Below are 25,512 nucleotides of genomic sequence, written 5' to 3' on the forward strand. Positions count from 1 at the left end.
AATAAATCGCGGTCATACTTCTGAATAGAGTAATGGCTGTGTGAGAGACATCATTATGGGGGGAAAAAGAAAAAACACACAAACCTAATAACAACTTCGATTTGTAAACCTCATATAACAAAGGAACGTCCTGCTATTTACGTATTCGAATGAATACACAAAAAAAAAAAAAAAAACAGTTGTTTTTGGCTGGTGCAGCAAAAGCCTCGGGCTTCCTTACACCATATGGCTAATAATACATGGATAATGAATACTGAATGAATCTTATATTGTTCCTTTTGTTTCAAGGTCAAGTATCTCTAACAGTAACAAGAGGACACGACTTCTGTTTTCACTCCATTGCCTTTGCTAAAGAACTTGGATTTTTCCCCTTAAATAATCGCTCGGCTGGTTTCTGCATCTTATGTGATTCCACTATGTTATCTAAATATTTATTTTTCATGCCTAATGAATATTTATGGGAATTAACCGGCTCTTCTACATGCAGATTGGTTCTTACCTATCTCCCCCCCCCCCCACAGAGATCCTTCACAGTTTTGTTTCACCATACTCCTTCAAATTGGGCAGAGAAAAGATGACGCTTTCAACGAGCACATCCCACCTCTCCACACCAAGGCATGCTTCCTGGCTAAGTTACTGCTGCTTCCCAGCGGAAGAAATCCATATTACAGGATTTGCTTGTCTCATCATGGTCACAGTTCAGTTACACATTATACAATGGCTGCGCTGCATTCCCCGGAGATCCTTCACAGTTTTGTTTTAACATACTCCTTCAAATTGGACAAAGAAAAGATGACGCTTTCTACAAGGGCGCCTCCGTAGCCAGGTGGGAAGGAGCAGCAGTGCGTAGCACACGCTTCTTGATTAGACCGGGGTTCGAGCCTCTCACCAACAAATACGGAGGATGCGGAAAGGTCAGGGAATGACCACCGCATATTCCAGGAGCAATATGGCCTTAGTTGCTAATGCTCCTAAAAACCATATAACAAGCAAACAAACAGCTTTCTACAAGCACATCCCCCTCCCCCACACCAAGACATGCTTCCTGGCTAAGTTACTGCTGCCACCTAGCGGAAGAAATCCATATTATAGGATTTGCTTGTCTCATCATGGTCACAGTTCAGTTACACATTATACAATGGCTGCGTTGCATCCAGTTATTTATTTACATTTCTAAAGCGAAACTCTCCAAACTATGGTTGTTTATGATTTAGTCGCATCATCAAGGAAGTCTAGGCGGTATCCGCTACACAGAACTGATTACAACTTTCACTTCCTGCTAGATATCCTCAATGGAATTTAAAAATCCTGAATGGTAAACTTGTTTCGTTTATCCTAATTTATCTCCAGGCAGTTACAGTCCGTCATGTCGGACCAGTTTTTGTAACTGTCGCTTATTTCACTTCCTCTGCTCCGTTTTCATACAGTACAAGAAACTAGGTCTGGCTAGTTCAATTCTGTCACCAAACTATAACAAAGTATCTGAGCTGTTAAAGGCTGTAAAGGTACTATAAGTACAATTTTTCTCACGTATGCTTGACTGTAAAAATGGGATGATATGCTATTTAAGTGTTGGGATTCAACTGAATATAGTAATAAATAAAAAATAAAAATAAAAAGCTAAGGCTTCTTGTAGTCCGAACACAGGCAGTTCTTTTTAAGATAATCCAACCATCTATTATTACTGACAGAGGGGATTACAGATAGAACTCATAAAACTGTCAAAATTTTCACTTCAATTCACTGTATAAAATTGATATTATAACAAATTAATCGAAGTTCCACATAACTTGCAGCACAAATTTTATAAACGTGACTAACAATCCTGAAAAAATTTTCTGGAAACAAGGAAACAATGGATGGAATGCCCGACTGGTTGATTGTTAGCGCCAAGGCAACTCACGCCATGAGGCATCAGTACTTCGTTTCTATAAACTGATTTCTAAGGTCAGTTTGCCTGACTGAAGAAAAAATACCTCGCAGGCCTATCGCACCGGCGTGCATGGCTGTGCTGCACCAAAGATATTTTGCCAATAGGCTACACAGCCGCAGGGACTGAAAAATGGAAGCCTAGAAAGGGAGGAAACGGCAGCAATAGCCTTGTAGTCAAAACATAAGAAAGTAAGAAAAGCAAAGCTTATTTTAACGGTTCAAAAATTATATAAAATAAAAAAATTAATTACTAGAAAGGAATAGCGAAAGCTTAAAAAGCGGTACTCACCTTGAAATTAATCTGCGATGGTTTACTTAGGAAGCGTGGTTAATGTTTAAGTTGAATTGTTGAATTGAAAATTAAAAGGGAGGGAAGTAGATAAAAGTTGACTGAGTTAAATAGGCGCAAGGAAATAGAAGTGTACACATCCAATCCTTGGTTGTCATCGAAATAAAGAGAAGAAGGAATGATTAAAAACTATGTAAGTGAATCCGATGATTACATAGTTTTTAATCATTCCTTCTTCTCTTTATTTCGATGACAACCAAGGATTGGATGTGTACACTTCTATTTCCTTGCGCCTATTTAACTCAGTCAACTTTTATCTACTTCCCTCCCTTTTAATTTTCAATTCAACAATTCAACTTAAACATTAACCACGCTTCCTAAGTAAACCACCGCAGATTAATTTCAAGGTGAGTACCGCTTTTTAAGCTTTCGCTATTCCTTTCTAGTCCATTAACACGGTACTTGAAGATTTCTAAAAATTTCGTATTGTCAAAAATTAATTACTTAAAACAAAATTAATTAATTAAAACAAAATCCATCAAAACCAAAAACACAGTATGTGATGTGCATTCTTCAGTATACGCATTTGGCCATATGGAAAAAATGCACTAGTGCAATTTGTTTTGCATCTTTTCACTCTAATTTTCTTTTTCATCAAATAAAATCAATTTACGTTCGTTTCAGAAGGACACCGATGATGCTTTTAGACTAAACCGAAAAGAGGACGGGGAACAACTTTTAAAATTAGAAATCTTAAAATGTAAACAGTGATTCTCAGCCCAATGTTAACCATTGACGCACCCACATACTAACTAGCTTAATATGTTGCTAATACCATTAACCCAGTGGCTTTCAACCTTTTTTTAATAACGGCACCACTACTCAATTTTCTGCCAGTTAGATCTGATTCTCCCTCTCTGTGTGTATATATATGTATATATATATATATATATATATATATAATATTAAAAATATATGTTAAATTATTAGTTATTACAATAATATAATTATAAAAATTACATTTCATAATACAAATTATATATATACAGTATATAATAATTTTATTCTTTATATAGAGGTACTAAGTAAATATCAATTAAAGATCACCACAAAATTAAAAAGATACTGTACACCTTTTATAATGAAATAAACATATAAATTAAAATAATAATAAGTTTAAGTAACTTAAACCCAAATTACGTGGCACCCCTGGAATGTTGTTGTCGAACCCTAAGGTGCCGCAGCACCCCGGTTGAAAACTATTGCATTAACCATTGGTGAGAAAATCCTAGGAACAAAACAAAGCATCATATAAACCCCAGTCTGGCAACCACATCGGATATGGGTATGACTAGCAATGCCGACGCTGATTAAAGCAATGCAGAAACAACTGATTAACAGGAACAGAAGCATATGCATTCATCCGATCTCTGAATCCCTAATACCGAGGTGTGGCAAAACCCGATGGAACGTAAAACCCCTCGCTTTCCCCTGGTAGTGAAACTCTCGCTTTCGTTGTACAAAAAAAGTATTTATTTAAAACATCAGAAAATGACTATAACGACGACGCGAAAGCAATCACGCTTATATAAGAGATCACTTCGCTCACTGGCTGCAATACCGGTACAACTAAAAATTCTTAATTTTTGAGATAATAAAACTAATGAGGTTGGGATAGTGGACTCTACATTTATGCAATAACAGTACACAATGAGTTCAATATTACCTGGCTAGGTGACACAAGTGTCATTATGCCATCTGAGTTTTTACTGCATCGAGAAGCGTCAACAGTGGCATTTCTTCAGTGTGCCCCAACCTAGGGACTGAATGGAGCGCGGTCTGTGTGCAACGGTGATCCTTTTTGAGTTGTGCCAGTATTGGAGTGTAATGCAACCTTCTTGCTTATAATATCAGTTGGCATTATTTTAGTTGAGCCAATATTGTACTCAATTTATTATAACAACCTATTTGTATGCTACGGCGAACTTTCGAATCAAAACCAGTACACACAAATTTCTTGTTGTAGGTCATATGCAAAACGAGGGTGACTGTGCACACTCATTATTATAGAAAAATATTAAAAGATCGCTAAAGTCTGGTCCTGTATTCGTCCCATCACAATATGGTTGATTACCTAGAACTGCCAGAAAGACAGGAAACCCTTTCAAGGTGACAGAGATGAGTAATTGCAATTTTTACGACCTGAAAGATTTGGCTCGACGCACTTTATGAATTTAATAAAAAATACTGATGAAGTAAAATTCAACTTCAATGACATTGCTATCTTTAAAGTAGAAAAGCAGCATTTATACTTTTTCTTTTATAAAACATCATACAAACAGGATGAGTATAAATCAGTTAATGTTAAAACTAGTAAAATAATAAAACCTTTGGTCATTTGTATATTTCGAATTGAAAAAAAAGTCTACAAGAGTTCCATTCCGATTTCGACAAAGAAGCACAGAGTGTAGTGTGTTTAGTGTTAAACGCCACCAGGGGTTTCTTCCATCTCCGTGTACTATACATTGTGGGTGTGAAACAGAACACTGTCAATGCCAGAGGTTTAAAAGTGTATGAATTTTGTGTACATGTTTAGTGTCGTGTACCGTTGTTCCTCTGGTCATATAGCCACTGGGCCCCTAATGGGACCCAACGTTGTCCACACTCCGCCCCGTGGAGGCAGACCAGGAACACCAGTATTATAGTTATTTACTCTGGGAGGTCCCGCCACCTAATTTCCCGAGATTTCAGTGGCTAGGATCTAAAAAAAAAAAAAACCCGTTATAGAGAGGGGTCAGCCAAAAGGTGTACTAGTTATGCGATTTGATGTTATTAAGTTTTTGGGTGTAGGGCTCAAGCAATTTAGAGATGATTCGGACACTAGTAGTTGAAAGCTAGAGAGAGGGGTGAGGAGATTGAAGGCTGGGGGGATAGAGAGAGATAAGGGATCCATAAAGAAGATGACCAGCAAATCAGTGGAGCAGGCCCATGCCCCACCAGAGGGAAAAGAGGGGCGGCGAGGGGGAGGAGACAAGGAGTCACCTCCTCCTCCCACCCGGAGTGTAGAGGCAAAGGACCACTCAAGGGAATGTGGCTAAGAAGGCCTAATGGCAGCATCTGAGCTGCTGGTGGTTGTGTCACTCCTGGGACGAACCAAGGAAGGAGTTGTACGGCACTATTCCCGCGGAGGTTTATGGTTGAAGTAAAGTTCGTTGCCTGCCAAAAAGGTCTTGGGAAAACTTGGAAAAGGCGCGGTGGTGTTGCTCGTGTTCCAGAAGATGGTTTCCTTGATCCTGCAGAAGGTAATGAATCTGTGTAATGAGAATGCATAGGAGATCTTCATAAAGTGGGCAATGGTACGTAAGGTGGTCCCAGGTTTCCTGGGATCCACCGTCACACAGAGGGTTGTCTGCTATATGGAAGGAAGTCAATTTTGCACGAATGGAACTGTGCCCTGTGAGAAGGAAGGTAGTTTGTAGGCCCGGGGAGCACCATGGCAGGCATTTGGGATAAACTGGTTGGACTTCTGGAAGAAATTTTCGGGTTATGGCCCCCTTTGTAGACTCTGTCCACCTAGTCTGCCAGACCTGGCTAGACCCCTAGGATACAGAAGGTATTGGCTACAAGTAATATGATTTCTAATTCACAATTCGGCTTTAAGAAAGGCTCCTCCACTCTCAGAAATTTGGTGAATCTATGTAAAACTACAGACAAGAAATACATGATGGTTGTTTTTATCGACTTTGAGGGCGCTTTCGATACACTCTGGTGGGAGAGCGCCCTCAGGTCACTTCAAGAGGTAGAATGTGATGATTTACTATATCAGGTTATTAGATCTTATTTTTCACATAGGCAGATAAAAGTCATCTCACAACATTCGGTATTTTCAAAATTCATTTCCAGAGGATGCCCACAAGGCTCGGTACTTGGGCTTCTCCTCTGGAATTCTCTTTTAGACCAATGGTTACTAAAATAAAGTCAAATTTGCAATAAAATAGCATATGCCGACGATTTAGTGCTATGCATACCAGGCAGGTCAAGACTTCTGCTAGAAACACATGGGAAAGAAATCCTGGATGATTTGCTGGAATGGTCTAGAATAAAGAAATTAAAAATTTTTGAGACGAAAACGAAAATGATCTTCAATAATAAACTGGATTATAACAGACCTCCTAAACTTCATATCAGCAATGTCCAAATTCATTGTTTCTTAAAATAAATATCTTGGTCTCTTAATTGATAAATTTTCTTTTATCCCCCACGTAAATCCTGATCCTGTTGTTGGATCAGAGGTGACGGGCTTAGCTGAAAAGATTATCAAGTTTACTGCCAATGTGATTAGGCTCTCAAGAGCTGGATGGGGTATTAAGCACAAAACTTTGGCATTATATTATAAAGCTATATTTTTGCCAATTGTAATATATGCGGCTGCCATATGGTTTCCTAGGGTTACTCACGTCACAGTGAAGGCCAAACTTTTATCATTGCAGAGAAAAATGATATTGGCAACACACAGATGCTGCAGAACAACATCAACCAATGCATTACAAGTGATCTCAGGTTGTATTCCGAGTGACCTTTATGTGGCATACCGAGGCATGATTTCTAACTTAAAGAAAGGTTTGGTAACTCAAATCCTCGACACTGCAAGTAATCCGGCCATGGGCATTCGGCAGGAGAAAATTAATCTTTGGGAAAAATTCACTGAGAAGTGGAAATACAGATGGCAATCCAGTGAAACAGAACTCACTACCAGGGAGTTCATTGAAGATGCAACGTTGGCTGTAAATAAGAAAGTTATGGGATGGTTTTATCCTTCAATGACAACGTCATATTTAATAACTGGACATGATTCACTGCGGGATAAATTGTGTAAATTTGGACTTGAACCTGACCCTTTGTGTTTTTGTGGGGCAGTAGAAAATTGGAGACTTGTTCTGCTTTATTGCCCAGCTTATGACGACTTCAGACAAGAACTATTTAACAGCACTCAACCTATTAGGACTGACAACCTCGATATTTTGATTCAAGATGCCAAGAACTTTGCAGCATTCCAATCTTTTTCTGACAAGGTGTTTAAAAGAAGACACACCTTGTCTACTAATTCTAGAAGTGGACAACAGACTGACGTAGTCATGAACTTATATTTCTACCTTACTAGGTCAAACAGCTGTTAACTTAGAAACTAAATGTGTTCTTAAATTAATAATAATATAGAATGTATATAATGGTATTAACTATACATAGAATTTTTTATTTCTTTCTTTCTTTTATTATTTTTTTTTCTCTTTATTTATTTATTCCCTCGGGTTGGGCAGCCTGAGGGCTCCTGTCCTTTGGTATTGCACTCCTTCCTCTGGACGACAAATTGGTGCAGCAGCACTAGATAATAGAACCAGGCACAACTCCTCATGCTTAGAATTGGGCAGTGATTGACTGGGTGTTGATCGCTGTAGAGTGTAGACAGTTACTTTTTTTCCAAGGTGGAGTTCGACTAAACGTCTAGGGGCCACCCAAAAACAAGTTCATACGCATACATACATACATAGAATATCTTTTATTGCGTTTTATTGCTTTCAAGTGAAGCTGTATAATTAAAATTGTTTCTTGCGCAGAATGCGATGATTGTAAATAGAAAGTGTTTGTATATATGTAATAAAAATGTAATAAAAAAAAAAAAGACCTGTGCGGGATTTGTGCACAAGGCACTAAGGTGATAGTAGATCCAGGCTCCGCTGCTTGTACTTGGCAGCGGGCAGCGGCTGCCTAGGTGTTGGCTGCTCCCTGGTGGCGAGGTGGACTGACACTTATGTTATATTATGTTATTTTTGGTTTTTAGGAGCATTAGCAACTAAGGCCATATTGCTCCGGGGATATGCGGTGGTCATTCCCTGACCTTTCCGCATCCTCCGTATTTGGTGGTGACGGGCTGGAACCCCGGTCTAATCAAGAAGCGTGTGCTACGCACTGCTGCTCCTTCCCACCTGGCTACAGAGACGCCTTGTGGACTGACACACCATGCACCAACACAGACGTGCAAGGTGGAGATGGGCTTAGGCCTAGGAGCCACCCTTGATACAGGTAACACACACACACACACACACACACACACACACACACACACACACACACACACACACAAACACACACACACACACACACACACGTTCATATATAATATAGTATCTTATATATGTGTAATGAGAATGCTAATGTATATAAATCTTCTTTGTACGTTTTGTATATAATTTGTAAATAATTGTGTACAAATAAATGGAATGGAATGGAGACCTGTGTTAAATGGGTAATGTCTCTTTTTCTTCTGCAGTCCTGTTGTTGGATCAGAGGTGAAGTCTAATATTGTGTCTGGTTTTCCTTTGGAGAGTTGATGGAGTAGACCTGTGCGGACAATTTCTAGGTCTAACGGTAGTACACCTGCTAGGACTTGCAGGGCATGGGTTGAGACAGTGCGATAAGCTCGCATTATTGTTAGGAGGATAGAGCGCTGGATGGTTTCTAGCTTTCGACGATTGACGACGGTCTGCGTCTTTGCGAACCACACCCCGGAAGCGGAAGTGATAGCAGCGATAAAAACTGCCTTATAGAAGAGCGCCAGGGTGCGCTTTTTGAGGCCCCAGTCCAGGGTAACCCCTGGCCACTAGGGCAGTGTAGTTTGTGATCTTCTTACGTAGGTTGACAAGGTGTTGTAGGAAAGACAGATTTTTGTGGATTGACTATTTTATTTTATTGTAGTGCCATGGATCTTTATCTGCGGTGGTCTTTTTTTTTTTTTTTCGGAGCATTAGCAACTAAGGCCATATTGCTCCGGGATATGCGGTGGTCATTCCCTGACCTTTCCGCATCCTCCGTATTTGGTGGTGACGGGCTCGAACCCCGGTCTAATCAAGAAGCGTGTGGTACGCACTGCTGCTCCTTCCCACCTGGCTACGGAGGCGCCATGCGGTGGTCTGGTTGGTGCAAGCGTGCCCCTCAATAAGACAGAGCAGGTCTTAGCAGGTGAGATGTTCAGTTGGTTATGAGTAGCCCATCCTTGAAGCACTATCAGCTCACGATTTGCATAGGTCTCTAAGAGAGCCCTGGAGTCTGCCCCAAGATCAGGTCATCCGCGTACACTTGTGATTGGACTTCTCCAAGGTCAATGTTCAAGAAGTCATCCAGCACGTAGTTCCAGAGCAGGGGCTCTAGAACGGAACCCTGCAGACAGCTTCGGTATATACACTGTGCTGCCACTTTATTAGGTACACCCCTGCTGTGCACACAAATGGTTTGTCCTACAACTTTGCAAGTGACATGACCACAGTTGTGGATATAAATGCAGCAGAACAACATTTCTAGTATCAGTTAAGTGTACAAACCGTAGCAAGAACGGGGAAAAGGAGTGATCTAACGGACTTCGAACGTGGCATGGTAGTAGGTGCAAGACGTGCTGGACAAAACATCTCTGAAACGGCAGTTCTCCTGAACTTTTCACGCACTACAGTTTCAAGGGTGTATCGAGAATGGTGCAACGAACAGAAAACATCCTCTCAACGGCACTCATGTGGAAGAAAATCACTTGTTAATGAGAGAGGTCAGAGGAGGATGGCTAGAATTGTGCAAGCAAACAGACGGGCCACAATGTCGCACATCACGTCAGAATACAACCTTGGTGCGCAGAACAAAATATCGCAAAGGACCACTAGTCGCGAATGGGCTACAACAGCCGACGGCCACATCGCGTACATTTGTAATCAATGAAGAACAAGAGAGCACGCCTCCTGTGGGCACAGCAACACCAGCACTGGATTATCGAAGATTGGAAAACAGTTGCTTGGTCTGACGAGTCGAAGTTCCTGGTGCATCATGTTGATGAAAGGCTCAGAATTTGGCGAAAACAACATGAATCCTTGAACTCGTCATGTCTGACGACTATTGTGCAAGGTGTTGGGGGCAGTGTTATGGTGTGGGGAATGTTTTCTTGGCACACGTTGGGGCAGAGTTATGGAGTGGGAAATGTTTTCTTGGCACACGTTGGGTCCATTGATACCCATAGATTCACGTCCGAATGCCACATCGTATCTGAACATCTGCTGAACAAGTGCATCCGTTCATGTTGACAGTTTATCCTCAGTCAGATGGTTACTTCCAGCAGGATAATTTGCCGGTGTACAAAGCCCGAATCACTATGGAATGGTTCCAGGAACATGACAATGACTTTTATTTGCTGCAGTGGCCTGCTCAGTCCCTGGATCTCACAATCCTATTGAACATCTTTGGGACGAGCTGTAAAGGGCTATTCGCTGCAAGCCTAAACCTCCGTCGAATCTCAAGGAACTGCATGACACACTCATGTCTGCATGGTACTGCATTCCTGCACGTTTTCAGCATCGTGTTCAATCCATGTCTAGACGAATTCAGGCTGTTTTTGAAGGCTAAAGGAGGCTCAACACGGTGCTAGGTAGGTGTACCTAATAAAGTAGCAGCACAGTGTATGTCTTAAAACGTGACTGTAGGGGGTGTTCACCATGATGTTTCTATCTGGAAGATAGCTACTGATGCAGTTATATAGGTTCTCCGGGATGTTGGCTCGTCTGAGTCGACCCAGGACATCGGCCACCATAAGGCGTCGAAGGCCCCGGATATATCGCCAAGAAGTATTTATTGTTGCAGTTTGTAGCTGTGGCTATAATATTTCCCAGTGCATCAACAGTTGATTTTCCTGGCTTGAAACCAAATTGGTTTGGAGCAGCCAGCCCTGCAGTTTCGTAGTGGGTTTCTAATCTCTGGCGAAGTAGCTGCTCAACACGTTGCTCAGGACGGACAACAGAGCAAGAGCAATAGGCCTATAGGGTTCTGGTGGTTTGGACGGATTCTTGAGTGTTAAGCAGACTAATGCAGTTTTCCAATCTGTTGGGAATGCCCCCAGTTTCAGGCAGTGGTTATAGAGGTTTAGAATGAGATCAAGTTCATACTCAATGACTTTTTTTTGACAATTTCTGGCTCAATTAGGTCTTTTCCGGGCGATTTCTTATTCCTGATTTTGTAGGCTGCAGCAGTGAGCTACTATATAGTGAAGGGTGGTTCTACCACTATGGTGTGATACTGAGCATTTTCCCTCTACAGATAAAGTTGTTTGGTGGTGCGATCCGGATATAGTTGCTTAAAGATGACATCCAAGATATTACGGATGGAGTCCTGCTACGTCGTTGTCATCTGTCCTTCAGGTGTCTTCGTAGAAGGAATTACCTCTTCCCTAGGGAGTTTTCTAGTTGTTATCCTATAAACAATCCCCCCATGGGTCAGAGTTGCCCACAGTGGCGACAAGGTGCTCCCAGGACAGTTTTTTCCCCTGCCTGATCATTGCCGTATAGGAATTCCACTGCTTCCCTGTATTGGTTGCTGAAGTATTCTACTTCTGCTGCAGGCCAGGACCTCCTGGCTCTCTGGAAGATACGCCTCTTTTGGTTGACCTCTTTTCTAAGGGTCTGCAGTTCCCGGGACTACCATGGCACAGCACCCGGTATAGGATTTTTGCGCTTAATGGCTGCATTAACTATAGTATCAGTGATTTTACGCTGGTGGGAGTCCAAGTTGGAATTCATCAGACAAGGACACACTAATCGCGTAGTGTGTCCTTGAACAGTGGCCAATTCGCCTTTTTCACTGAGTAACGGTGAAGTGTCTGCCTGGAAGAGATTGTACGATGTAATGTTCTCTCCATGTTGAACGTGATGGCGCGGGGATCAGAAGTTGTCCATCCATCCATCACGAACGACCCAGTTTGTGATGTACCCCAAAAGAAGCACAGTGAACAAACAATACTGTTCAACAAACAGTATTGTTTGTTGAACAATAACACAATTCCCAAATGGCATGTCGGCTTTTATAAGTCTAAAAGTTAATTTACTTTTAAGGATTAAATTTTCCTAAGAATGACTAAATTCTTCCATTTTGCTTGTTTGTACACCAATAATTACGTACTAACTTCTTCCTTATTTATGCCTTACCACAATGAAGTTCTCAAAGATTAAAATGCAGTTTATACAGTTCCTGAGTTTATGAATATCAAAAAAGCTCTTGTTTAATGTTTTTTTTTTTTTGTTGTTCTTCATCCTAATTACTTTCCATCTTTAGGAGATTCAAATTACAAATTTCGAGTGTTTGTTGGTACAATAGTGGCACAACTCAAAAAGAGGGGGGGGGGGGTTATATTTTCAAGTATTCTTGGTTACCCCTAAGGGAATGTATGTTGATCAAGCCAACCTAATTTTGAGTACCACTGGGTATGATGAGATGAATCGCAATATATTTCAACAATCACATAATTTATTCAATTCTAAACTAATTTTGAAAGCCAAATTTTTCTCATCGATTATCTCAGAATTGCGATTTTTGAGTTATGCCACTATTACAGCCAGTGAACGACTTGGTCCACAACACGGAAGGTAAGCTAAGCAGGCTTATCTAAGGATAATGGAGGAGGGGGAATGGTGTTGGTTAAGTAGAAGACTATAACTGAGAGTTACAAACTATGACGCTACATGATGCACAAACCTGGTAAACATGTGGGTTGATAATATTACTCTCTTATCTTATGAAAACACACACACACACGCTGGCTAAAGAAAGTAAATAGGGAAGTAGGAAAATCACTCTTTGAACCAGCCATAATACAGCGACAGATATGGGTAAGAAATAAATATACACACACTGCCACTAATCAAAATAACTACAGGCTGACATTATTAGTCAGTATCACTACAATAACTTTATGAAAACAACAGTGTTTAGATTTAATTTTATTATTTATAGTTTCAAACAAGCAATGAATCTATTACATTTTTATACCACAGGGAAGTCGAGAGTTGGAAAAAGCGTCTTAACATTTAAAAAAATAAAGAAAACTGCGTATCTGTACGTAGCAACTTTCAAAAAAGAAAAAGAAAAACTTGCCTTCTAATCGCCGCTTTGGTAATATCATGATGGATGGAAGTCCATATTAAATATATGGCGCCCCTAATGTCAAGTTAGCAAACAATGTACAGTAGTTTAATTTTGTAGATTTTAATTTTTGGATTCATTCTGATGATGACATTATTCAGCCTGATTATTAATCATTATAAGTACGTATCAATATAATTCCTATACTGTTAGTTTCCACTTCTGTCACGCTTCATAGTGTGACAGAAGTGGAAATATGGAAGCGCGTTGCTATAAGAAATTGACAACCTCGAAAGGGTACTTTTCAAGAAATCGAATATAATCATTCCCTCCGACCTCTCCAAAAAGGTCAGTAATAATCTCTGTCATGGTATATAAAAAGTCGGAATTTTAATTCCTGTTAGTATTTGAAACACCAACTACTGTAGTCAGCTTTATGACCATGTCGGAATTCAGAATCTTTTGGCGTTTTGATGGGGTGTATGTTTTTTCACCTTGTAACGAGTTTTGATGCCTCTGCATTTTTACCATGTCAGAATTTTGCTAACTTTCGGCAATATGATTTTAGGAAACTTCAATGCCTTCCGTTTCAAGGCATTGAAGTTTTCCGTTTCAAGTAGTAATCGCCATCCACGAACACCGCTATCAATACGGCAATAAGTATAAGCCGGGCAGCTACTCAAGGTACAATCAAATGATTAATAATCGAAATATTCATTCGTTAAAAATCATCGTTCACTTCATTCGAAAGATAATAAACTCTAGCTGGTTTAGTTTAGCTAAACTGGTTTGCTGGTTTGGGGACCTAGGAATGATGATGGTGACAGGCTGTTAGATTTCTGTTTACGGAACAGATTGGTCATAGGAAACATCTGGTTCAAGAAGAGACAGAGTCACAAAATGTCAAGATACGGTTGGGACGGTCAACAGGAATCCCTCCTTGACTATATAAATAAAGGTCATTCCTAGTGTCTACTTGGGTAGTGATCACAGGTTAGTTGTTGGAATTTTAAGATTCCCTAAATTGAAGAGGATCAAAATAACAAGAGAGAGAAAACTAAGAGTGTGGAAGTTGAAAGAAGAGGAAAAAGGGGCGATTGTTCAGTGAAGAGTTCAGGAAGGTTTTACCTAAGACAATGGTGAACAGCTTGGAATCAGAATGGAAAGCATTCAAAGACTGTATAGTAAGACTGACAGAGCAGGTTTGTGGAAGGACAAGCAATAGAAGGAGATGGAAAGAAACCCTACGGTGGAATGATAGGACGAGAGTGGCTGTGAAAATCAAGAATAATGCATTCAGAACCTACTTTTAGAACAGAAATGATGAAAATAAAGGGAGATATGAAACCGTGAACATAGAGCAAATATTTGATGGATGAGAACCTAATAATCAAGAATGAAGATTACGGTACAGTTTATGGCTAAAGCCTCAGGTTACGTAAATAGTTTAACTAATGTACAAGTTAGTGCATTTGCATCATTTCTGTAAGCCAACTACATTTATTCTTTCCAGTAGTTGGCCAAGGATGAAGATATAAGATAAACACGGAAGAAGTATTTTGAAAATCTGTTGAACGTGCAGGACAGCCAGCAAAAGGGAGAAAGACAGGCTGATCATAGAAGAGGGGATAGAAGAGAAGATACGGAGAGAGAGAGAGAGCAGACAGACTTGACGTGGAATGATGAAGTGCAGGCATGGAAATACATCAAGACAGGTAAGTCTGCTGGCATGGATGAGATAAATGGAGAGATGCTGAAGGCTACAAGCGAGGCAGGGACAGCGTGGACATACAGACTGTTCTGTAAGATCTGGGGTGAGAGACAGGTGCCGAAGGACTGGATAGAAGGTTTGATCATCCCGTTTTCAAGAAGGGGAACAGGAAAAAGTGTTCCAATTGTTCCAATTATAGAGGCATCACACTGACATCACATGTGAGTAAGCTGTATGAGAGAGTGTTAGAGCGGAAGATAAGAGGAACGATTGAAAATAGGACGGCCGAGGAACAGTATGGCTTTAGGCCTGGCAGATCGATGGTGGATCTAATTTTCTGCATCAGGCAACTAATGGAAAAGTGTTACGAACACAGTAAAGAATTATGGATGGCATTTTTGGATATAAAGAAAGCGTCTGATGCCGTAAAGAGAGAGAAAGTATGGGAGGTTTTGAGAAACGTGGGGGATAGAGGAACAGCTTGTGGAGAGAATTGAGAATATGTGCACCAATACAGTGAGCAAAGTAAGAACAGTGATGGGGTTGACGGAGAGCTTCGAAATAACATCAGGTTTTAGGTATGGAGGCATCCTGTCACCACTATTATTCATAGCTGTCATGAATGATGTGCAATGCAGAGGGGTGGAACAACTTGGACAGGACCAGATGAAAGTCATGCTCTTCGTAGATGATCTCTGCATATGGGGAGAGCAGGGAACAAATGCAACGGCAAGTTGATATATGGGCTAGTATGGCCAATGAATTTGGACTGGTTTTTAGTCAGGAGAAGAGTGAAGTAATGGTTCTGAAGAGGAGTGGCGAGCTTGACGGATACATTACAATGGAAGGGAAAGAGCTAAAAATGGTTAACAATTTCAAGTATCTAGGAAGCACCATTACAGAGACTGGAGTGATAGACGAAGAAATAAGTAGAAGGATACAAGGGGGGGCGGGAATTTCTATAGGCAGACAAGAGATCTGATCTGGGACAGGAACATACCACTGAAGTGTAAGAAGGCTATATATCAGGCCTATTACGAACCAATTCTGACGTATGCATCTGAAACTTTTACTATGAGGAAAAAGGATGAAAGCAGAATTCAGGGGGAAGAAATGAGATTTGTGAGAAACATAGCCGGAAAGACAAGACGCGACAAAATCAGGAATGATGTGATTAGGGAGAGAATTCAGGTTGAAAAACTACAGAATAGGATTGAAAGGTCCCGTTTGAAATGGTTTGGACATGTTAAGAGGATGAACGAGAGGCGTTTGCCAAGAAGCATGTTTGATTTACAATTAAGGGACAAAAGATCAAGAGTGAGATGGCAAGACATGATAAAGACCGATGTCATTAAGAGAGGAGGAAACTGGAGTGAAATCAACGACGGAAAGAAGTACACGGACAGGGCATGATGGCGAGCTTCATACGTCGACCCGTAGAATAGCGGAACGATGACAGATGATGATTTGGGGAAAAAAAAAAAAAAAAAAAACCCTCTTGAAAAGAGTTAAATAAGTCATATGAGAATAAAATTGAAAACAAATTTTTTCTATAATTAATACACTGTTAAAGTTTTACAAAAATAATAATATGTACAAAAAGTTTCTCATCTCTGTTTCAACAACATCAGACTTTCTAAATGAGTTTTCTACAAATCCGTGAAAACAATAAGCGAAGAAAAACCTATATTTTACTCAAGAAGTATTTACCATGGCTACCGAAGGAATAAATCTATTATAGTAGACTATAAATCTATTTCAGAATAATGGCACCTTCGGGGATTCAAGATGCCATTATTTCGATTTTTCCGTTATCTAGAAAGTTTTATTTTTAATATATTCAATGCAAAAATAATGAGGCTGATTAAGAATGCAATTTTATTAACTGCACATAAAAAACATAAACATGGTGACGATCCAATATCATATTCTGTTATACTCTACACTCCTACTTACTATCGTTCTGTTTTCTATTATTACATAAAGTTTGTCACTAAGCTTTAATGTTGTTCTTTTCTTCTCTGTATAAGGTTTATTAACATTATGAGCCATAATGAGGAGTTTTTATTTTAAAATAAATGTTTTAAAATAAAACAGCGTATAATCCGTGATATCAGTACAGAATTCACTTTCAAAATGGCGAACTTAACAAATATAGTAATCACGTGACTTGCCGTTTTTTTTTGTTTTTTTTTTTTTGTGTGTGCCGTTAGCTCGACAATCTACTGTAACTTCAACATTTACATGCTATTCTTTTTTGAAGAGATCTAATTTTGTAATTCTGCATTTTTATTAAAAACAAAGAAAACATTTTCCCATATTTAAAATCAGTGCGAAACAAGTTAGATAATGTTCGCATTGCATTACATTTCAGACTCGTTCAACTATCAAATAACAGGAATTAAAGGGATTAAATGCTTCTTTATTTACTCAAAAAAAAAAAAAAAGTATTTACTATAGCTACCCATCATGTGAACATTACCATGTGATAGTCACATGATAGATAGCAGTGAGGTCGGATTTATGTGACATCCTTTACTTGGGAGAGGGGCACAGGCGCAGAGTTAATTGTTGTCATGAATTTGGTGTAAAGGTACAATAAGAATATTCGAAATAAAAATTCTGAAATCTTCAAAAGATTCGGATCAGCTATTCCAAATTTATTGCAACGTTTCTCTGGGGCCGAAAGGGGATGGAAACATCAGGAGGACTACGAAATCGCAATCGGGGATTACGTTCCCGTCCCTTGGAATTGCGATTCCAAGGGATCAAAGAAATATACCGAAAGTTCGGTGTTGGTTCTATTTTTCTCTCTCGAGTAATGACCCACATCAGAATCTATGGGGGTGGGTCTGAAAAACTTGTCAATCTGACTCTGTTTGGCTCCACAACGAAAAGTGAGACTGAGATTTGAAACATATTTTGATTAATATACAGAGATAACTCGAAACTGTATGAAAAACAAAAGTTATCGAATTTCTGTTGGTGCGATTTTAATAAAATTTTGGGTGACACACAGAAAAAACTTTCTAAATGACTCAGATATAAAATTTCATGAAAATCTGTCCACTGGGAGTCGACTACATCATGTCCATATGGGGATGGGCATAATGCAGACAACAGATGCTTTACGCATATGCAGAAAGCGTCTACTGTCTTAACTCTATATACTCATATAAACGTAGCTTATTATATAAAAGTAATAATTGTATATATAATTTTGTCACGTTTGTATAAGTTAATTATATACACGTGACGTAAGTAACATTTCCAATCGGAAGTTTTCTTCCGATCTACCGGTTGACTGCTTGTTTAGATTCGATACATTCGTTCACCGTTCGACACAAGGTCGCTAAATAGAGGCTACCTGCTATCTGATGATGGAACTAAACAGTTCCGAAACCGGTCAGGATAACGCTTTGAGTGTTTAATAGAATACAGATTCGCCTAATGGGTAATGTTATCCGATTAAAAAGCGATATTATTTGCCTTAGGTTGACTATGTGGACAAATGTAGTTGTTTCTAAAGTAATTAAGCCCAAGCTCTGGCACTGTCATAGGAGGAACAACAGCGTCCCCAGACGGTCAACAGAAAAAACATAACACAGAGTAGCATTATTTCATAAAACAATATCAATTTTTCAGTAAGCTGCGTCGAAATAATTCAAATTATTTATTACATAATTTGAATTTGTACACTCCTTCCAACCAAGTATGATATTAAATCATAATTTCTAATTATATAAATGGTAAAGACATCTATTAACTATAATGCTATTGCGCAATCTCATTTGTTATACGCCGTATTAATAAGCCCATATATTATATTAATGTAATCGCTAATCAAAATAGGTATAAAATCTGTAACCCCCCCTGGCGAAAATTCTGTACAAGGGTTAAAAACTGAATAAATAACTAAATAAATACCTGCTCTCTCTCTCTCTCTCTCCCCCCGTATGGATTCGCTGCTATTTATCCCCACACCTCTTGCTTTCATAACGCACCTACCTAACGAACATAGCGCCTGGAGGGAGCTGCGTTCGTTAGATATATGCGTTACTTAATTCGCACTGTTACATATTGGAACATTTCAGAAGTCCATGTTTCATTTGAATTTTTGAACCACTCTTACATTATACACACTTCTCTCATAATAATGATTTTTTTTAATCTTTCAGGACAAAGAGACTCAAACCAAATTGGAAATGCGGCACAGAGTAGAAGAAGATGCTCTCTATAGGCAATTTGCAAAGAAACGCGCTGAGGAAGAGGTGCACATCAATCAACAAATACAGGTAATATTAAAGTTTATTTTATGTAGCTACAGTGAAGTTCCTTTACTATACACCAGAATTTACCTAAAATTTCCATTTGTAATAAAGAGGCAAGTAATGAAGACACTCAGCAACAATTAATAATATTTATTCGCATTAATAAAGACTGAGAAACTTATCTGATGCACTTATGAGCACTGTTTTATTCAGAATTATATTAAAATTATGAAATAGCTTCATGCCCATGATTTGATAAACTTTGTACTTCAACAACAGTGTATACAAAAACATATTGTACAGATTATGGACAAATTCTTTTTCCACATCTAAATAAAACTGGAGTCATTTATAGCAGAGAATTCTCTTCAAACTAATGAGTCGGAAATACCACATAGTTTTGCTCGATATCCTGAATTCCAAACAATTCGCATCAGAAGACAACATCTCTCCAGACAACAATAAAGTCCTTCGAGCAACAATTATAACAAGAGCAGATTGCATATATAATTTCATTGTTAAGTGCCTTAGTTCTTTTTTTTTTTTTTCCATCTTGATCCATTGCTATAATCTTCAGCTCTATGCTCTCCCAATTTTTACCCTCAGCATGGAACAAATACACGATAAGACCCATGACAAAAACTCCTACAATGCCTAAGCACTTTAAGCACATCGATTTTGCTGAAAGGTCGATAAGATTAAAGTGATGACTATCTTACCAGACCTGATTTGTTTTCATTATGTTCTACCAAATCAATCAAATAAACTGCAAAAAAAAATCTCTTGGCGAATCTCTTCACTCCAAACACGTCGACATCATATAAAACATTATGGAAATCCTATTGTCATTCTTATTCCAAAGACATTTGAAGCCAGAGCTGAAATTTCTGTGGTCTGCAGACCTGGAAGCTGCATTTGATAGCATCAAATGTGACTGCCCTCTTAGCGTTACTCGAGCAGTTTTTCAAAATCAAGGGATAACTGTTGGCCTTCTTCAACTCTCTGCTTATTAACAGATGTTATGGTGGTTTAATGGCACATAAGCTGCTATGGCTATAATGCATTAATGCCTTATTAACAGAATTGTGCACCTCGAGATGAGAGGCAGCTACACACGACACATTAATGCACTACAAGGTGGTGGAGTTTCATCTGGGCTCTTATTCGCATCTTTCAATATTTATTCAAATTGTGTTGGTAGGTATGACATTCTAATGTATACCGATGACATCAAACTCCTGACAACTATCACACCTGCCTCTGATCCTGCAAACATCACAACAATGATAAATAATAACATCAGTTTATTGAAAAAGTTATGTAGATCAGTATGGGCTTCACCTGAATTCCAACAAATCAATAACGATGTTATTCTTTCTAAAGCGAACACCAACGAGGATTAATTTCTTTCCAGAGGAGCCCGATCCCAGTCCGTCGAAAATAAAAATTTGGGAATCGCACTTCACTCAAACTTGCGTTTTCACATTAATAATGATATTTTCGCTGGAGTAGAGTGTGTATTTTCGCTGGAGAGCCAACAAAGACTTCCGTGTCCATGATACCAGGAACAGCAAAAGAAATATTAACACTACATGCATCAGAAATCTGGGCATTGGCCGCTCTTAAGAAACCCGATTTTTTTTCATCGGAATACTGGCTTCCAAAGTGGGCATCGCATAAAAAACTTCTCTCTCCATTCGCGAACAAATATTGTCATTCCGAACTTTACACATGCAGGGGTATTGGATCAGGTGACCTTTCAATGGGGATGGAGAGTCCTCAGATATTCACTGGTTGAGTTCCTGCATTATTAAGAGAAATGTTGGCGAAAGAAATATCTGGCGAGCTTTTGAATCAAAACGGTCGCCTCGCAATCCACCATTCTGACATGTTAAAGTAGCACGTCCCTCTTTATAAGCTATCAAATGAACCGATTTAATCTGCTAGAAGGCAGTTAATTGAATAAAATAATTAAGGCAGCAAAATGTTTTCAAGAATTTTCAAAAGGAATAAGAATATTGATATGTGAGGGAAAGAAAAATCCGAGACTCGTAAATTAAGTAGCACGTATTTGTCACTGAAACTGATATTATACAGGTCAACAACTAAGTTTTAAAAAAAATTATCGTCTTTGAACAATAATTAGATATAATAGAGATCTAGGATTGACGCAATAATCTCATACAAAGGAACCCACAGAAGAACCCGATTCATAATTAAAACCAATGTGTTCGCTCAATATTATGCCAGGTTTCTTAGATTTAAAGACATCTGAGGTTCCGTTTATCAATAAACGGTAATCAACACTCTTGTAAAATAATCGGTACAATTACAATCAAATAATTATTTATAGTTAATCATAATTAACTATGCTTTAACTGTGTATGCTTGTGTTATTTAACTGAACTTTAAATTTTCATTGTGTATTTTTTTTTAATACAGGAAGAGTGGGAACGAGAACTGGAAAAACTCACTAGTCGATTCCAATATGAAATAAGGATGAAAAAAAGAAAAATATCCAGTGAAGAGGAAAAAGCGCTTACTTTGCGTCACCAAAAGGAGAAGGATGACTTAGAGAAAAACATGACGATAAAACTCGACAGGAAGAAAGAATCTCTTACCAGAAAATTACTTGAGCAAGAGCGTGCAGCTACAGCTGATTTGGTGGAAAGACACAGCAAAGAAATGTTGAACTTAATCAACGAAAAGCGACACGAATTTGCAAAAGTAAGAGTTAAAAGTAAACTTGGATATTCTAGCTCTCTCTCTTTCTCTGTAATTAAATAATATTAAATGAAAATGTCCTTGCAAATGTTTGTAAGATCATTATTGCAATTCTAATTTTACAGATTATATAAGAATCCCGATTACTCGAAGCAGGTGGGACCAAAGGTACTCGTATTTCGGATAGTCGATTCTAAAAATACTCTATCTATATATAAAACGGAAGCAGGATACAAATTAATGAAAAAATTACACAAACAATCTGGTTAGCGCAAAGCATCATTTTAGTTCGCAATAAATCACCGAAGTAGATTGGCATCGTTTTGTTACATCTCATATTGCGAATTCCTTCACAACTAGTTTGCCTGTTTTGCATTACCTCGAATAAACAATGCTTCCCCAGTAGAGAAAACTAGTGTTACATATTCTCGGAGGATATCTTCGAAAAAGTGCCGTCTGGGCGGTGGTATCCGCCGAGGATAACTAACATTAGTTGTTCGAAGCTTCGCATATAAACTTGATCCATTCCAGCCGTTTCGTTTCAAAAAAATTTGTTGAATTAGCCTGGCTAAAATAATCATGGATAGTCGATATTAAAAGTGCGACTTACTCCTACAAATGACATCATATGAAGAATTAAATATTCTTGAACTACTCGAAAGGAAGCAAGCATCCAAATATTCTTTGAAAAAGCATTGACATCTCATTATAGTCATAGTAAGTCAAACAATTTTGGGGCCCTCTATGCACCAAAAAAAAAAAAAAAAAAAAAAAAAAAAAATCAACATATATGCCTAGTTTACCTTTCCCACATCACTCTTACATGTAATATCTACACACACCAATCTGGTTAGTATCAGAGTGTGTCGGCAGAAGTAAACTAGGCAGTGACTGGCTCTCCCCTGACTTCCCAGAAGTACTTGAAGTGGACTTCAGCATACCACTTCCAAACTCACATAAACCTGTTCCACTAGCCTAAAAAGGCATGGAACCCACTCATCAGGGAAGGTCAACAATTAAACTGATCTACTACAACCTACCAGAAACTGATGATCTGCCCAACTCATTCTTTCTCTTTCAACTCTGACCACCATATTGATCACCGCTATCACGCCCCCCCCTCACATTTCCCCAGAAGGATTGCAACCACACTGCGGCCTTCTTGGGGGTTGCTCCCGCCAGGGCGGCCACAAACATGTTCAACCGGTTCTGCCAAGCAAGGCTCCGAGCTCAAATGGTTTAAATCAGGAGTCCCCAAACTACGGCCCGCAGATAAAATTCTTTAACGATTCTAAACATAGTAAAAATTAATGTTTATATTAGATCACAATAAAATTTATGAAAAACACATTTTACAGATTATTTTAACATTCTTCGGTTGATTAATATTGTTGTATTATAATGTTGACGCCTCTGTGTCGTAAGCTTAGTCTTAGATATTAATTCTGTTATATCCACTCAAAGCTATTCCTTTAAACATCGTGAAAATAATCCGTTAATATTGACCCTGTCATTAAATGGCAATAGGCGTTAGAGACAGTAATTAGGGATTTCCTAATCCCTTGCCAGCCTGCACACCAACCGTGCTGTTCAGAGTATGGGAACAAAGGTCACCCTAGGATTCCACTACACAAGAATTCTGGATCCAGGATAAAACCTGGCACCAGTAGCATGGTCTGATGATTAGTATCGGTAAGATCCTGAACCAGTCTGCACATAAACCCTGATGTGCAGAGTAAGGGAGCAAAGATCACCCTTCGTTTCTACTATACATGAACTCCAGATCCAGGATAAAAACATGACACTATCCTATTGGCTAATGGAGTTAATCCCTCTGCTATAAATTAACTGTTGGCAGCCTGTATTCACATTTTTTGTGAATACAGGCTTTCTGGTAGCATCGGCAAGAGGAGGCTGTTAGCATGTACGAATTTAATCTCTTTTTATTACCTTAGATTTCATGTTTCTTTTGCAACAGCAATTCAAAACTTAATAGTTTATAATCGTAATTTGAAAATTGTAATACAGGCAACTCTCGTTTTATGAACATTCACTATAACGAACGTCACAATACATTCAAAATTTCTTAAAAAAACAGAAACCAATCTAGAAAATAGCCAGGGTTTACTTCGCTTAATATGAAACTACAAGGACGAGACAAACTTGTCAATGAATTGCAATATGCTGTTAAAGCATTTGAAATAAAACTGGAGTTATTTAAAAGTCAACTACTTCGGAATAATTTTTCACATTTTCCATGTTGCAAAAATTTATCTAAAAATATGCCTAGTTGTAATTTTTCCACTGAAAATTTTGTTCAAAACGTTAGATTGTTGCAGGAAAATTTTGCGGATAGATTTTATGATTTTAATTATCATTCAAAGGAGTTTGAACTTTTTCAAAATCCGTTTGACGTACCCGTCAAAGATGTTGAAGAGAATTTACGATTAGAGTTGGTAGATCTTCAGTCTAATGATGCACTGAAGACAATATTTAAAAATGAAAATATAATTCAATTTTATTCAACTTTGGTCCTGAATTATCTGAGTTAGATTATCCAAAATTAAAAATTTTGCAAGAAAGGTTACATCAGTTTTCGGAAGTACATGTATATGTAAGCAGACCTTTTCAAAAATAAAATATGTAAAATAAAAAAAAAAAATACGATCACGTCTGAGTCGCATTTACGTGACTTTTTAAGAATTGGAACTAGTACAAAGGGTACTAGGAAAGTTTTGCAATACAGCTTTGTTTATTTAATTTTTTCAAAGTAATATCCTCTACATTCAATACACCTCTCCATCCTCCGAAACCAATCTTTAAACCAGTTCTGCCAAGTTTCACTAGGGAGTAAAGCACACTCGTTGTCCCAAGCCAGTAGAATGTCCTCATCACTGGAAAACCGCCTCCTTTTAGCTTCATTTTCACATGCGGGAACAGTGCAAAGTCGCAGGGAGCAAGGTCTGGACTGTAGGGAGGGTGCTCGAGAAGTTTCAGTCCTGTCGTGGTCAAATATTCTGTGCAGGCTTTGGCGCGGTGAGCTGCAGCATTATCGTGATGGAGGTACCAGGTGTCCATTCTTGACTTTGGCCGCAGGTTCTTCATAGATCCAATGACTTTAGGCAGGCATTGTTCAGTATACCACTTAGCTGTGACTGTCTTCTGCGTGTCTAAAACGACACGTTCCACAATTCCACTCGATTTGAAAAATACAGATATCATTTTCTTCTTTACAGATCGGGATTTTCTGACAATTATGGGTGTGTCGTCATCATCAAAGACCCAAACTTTGTTTTGAGCCTTGGTCAGCAGATCGTAATAGTACAGCCAAGTCTCGTCACCTGTCACGATGTTGTTCACATACCGAGATTGTCCCTTATCAAACTTTTTTAACATCTCCCGGCACCAAGTCACATGTCGTGTCATCTGCTCTTCAGTCAGTTGATGTGGCACCCAGAGAGAACAAAGTTTCTTCACGTGCAAATGATTTTGCAGAATCGAAAGAATTGCTGGTGCATTTAGGCCCAAAGTATCCTCTATCTGTTGGTAGGTCACTCGCCTGTTTTCGTCAAGCATTTTCCTCACAGCAGTAACGGTTTCCTCCGTAACTGACGTTCGTGGCCTTCCCGGCCTCTCAGAATCCT

At 38.9% G+C, this 25,512-nt stretch overlaps 1 protein-coding gene across 1 annotated transcript in view; it reads left to right on the plus strand.

The window, feature by feature from the left end:
• Positions 1-25,512, plus strand: part of Hil (peptidase hillarin) — a 296,767-nt gene that overhangs the window by 177,599 nt on the left and 93,656 nt on the right. Inside the window, exons 2-3 of the mRNA XM_090383747.1 lie at positions 19,052-19,168; positions 21,587-21,871. Of these exons, the coding sequence (XP_090239873.1) occupies positions 19,052-19,168; positions 21,587-21,871 (402 nt within the window). The remainder of the gene's footprint in view (positions 1-19,051; positions 19,169-21,586; positions 21,872-25,512) is intronic.

This window comes from Mastigoproctus giganteus, chromosome 10 (assembly GCF_048544385.1).
Source record: "Mastigoproctus giganteus isolate SK-2022 chromosome 10, ASM4854438v1, whole genome shotgun sequence".
In the NCBI taxonomy this organism is placed as follows: Eukaryota; Metazoa; Arthropoda; class Arachnida; order Uropygi; family Thelyphonidae; genus Mastigoproctus; species Mastigoproctus giganteus.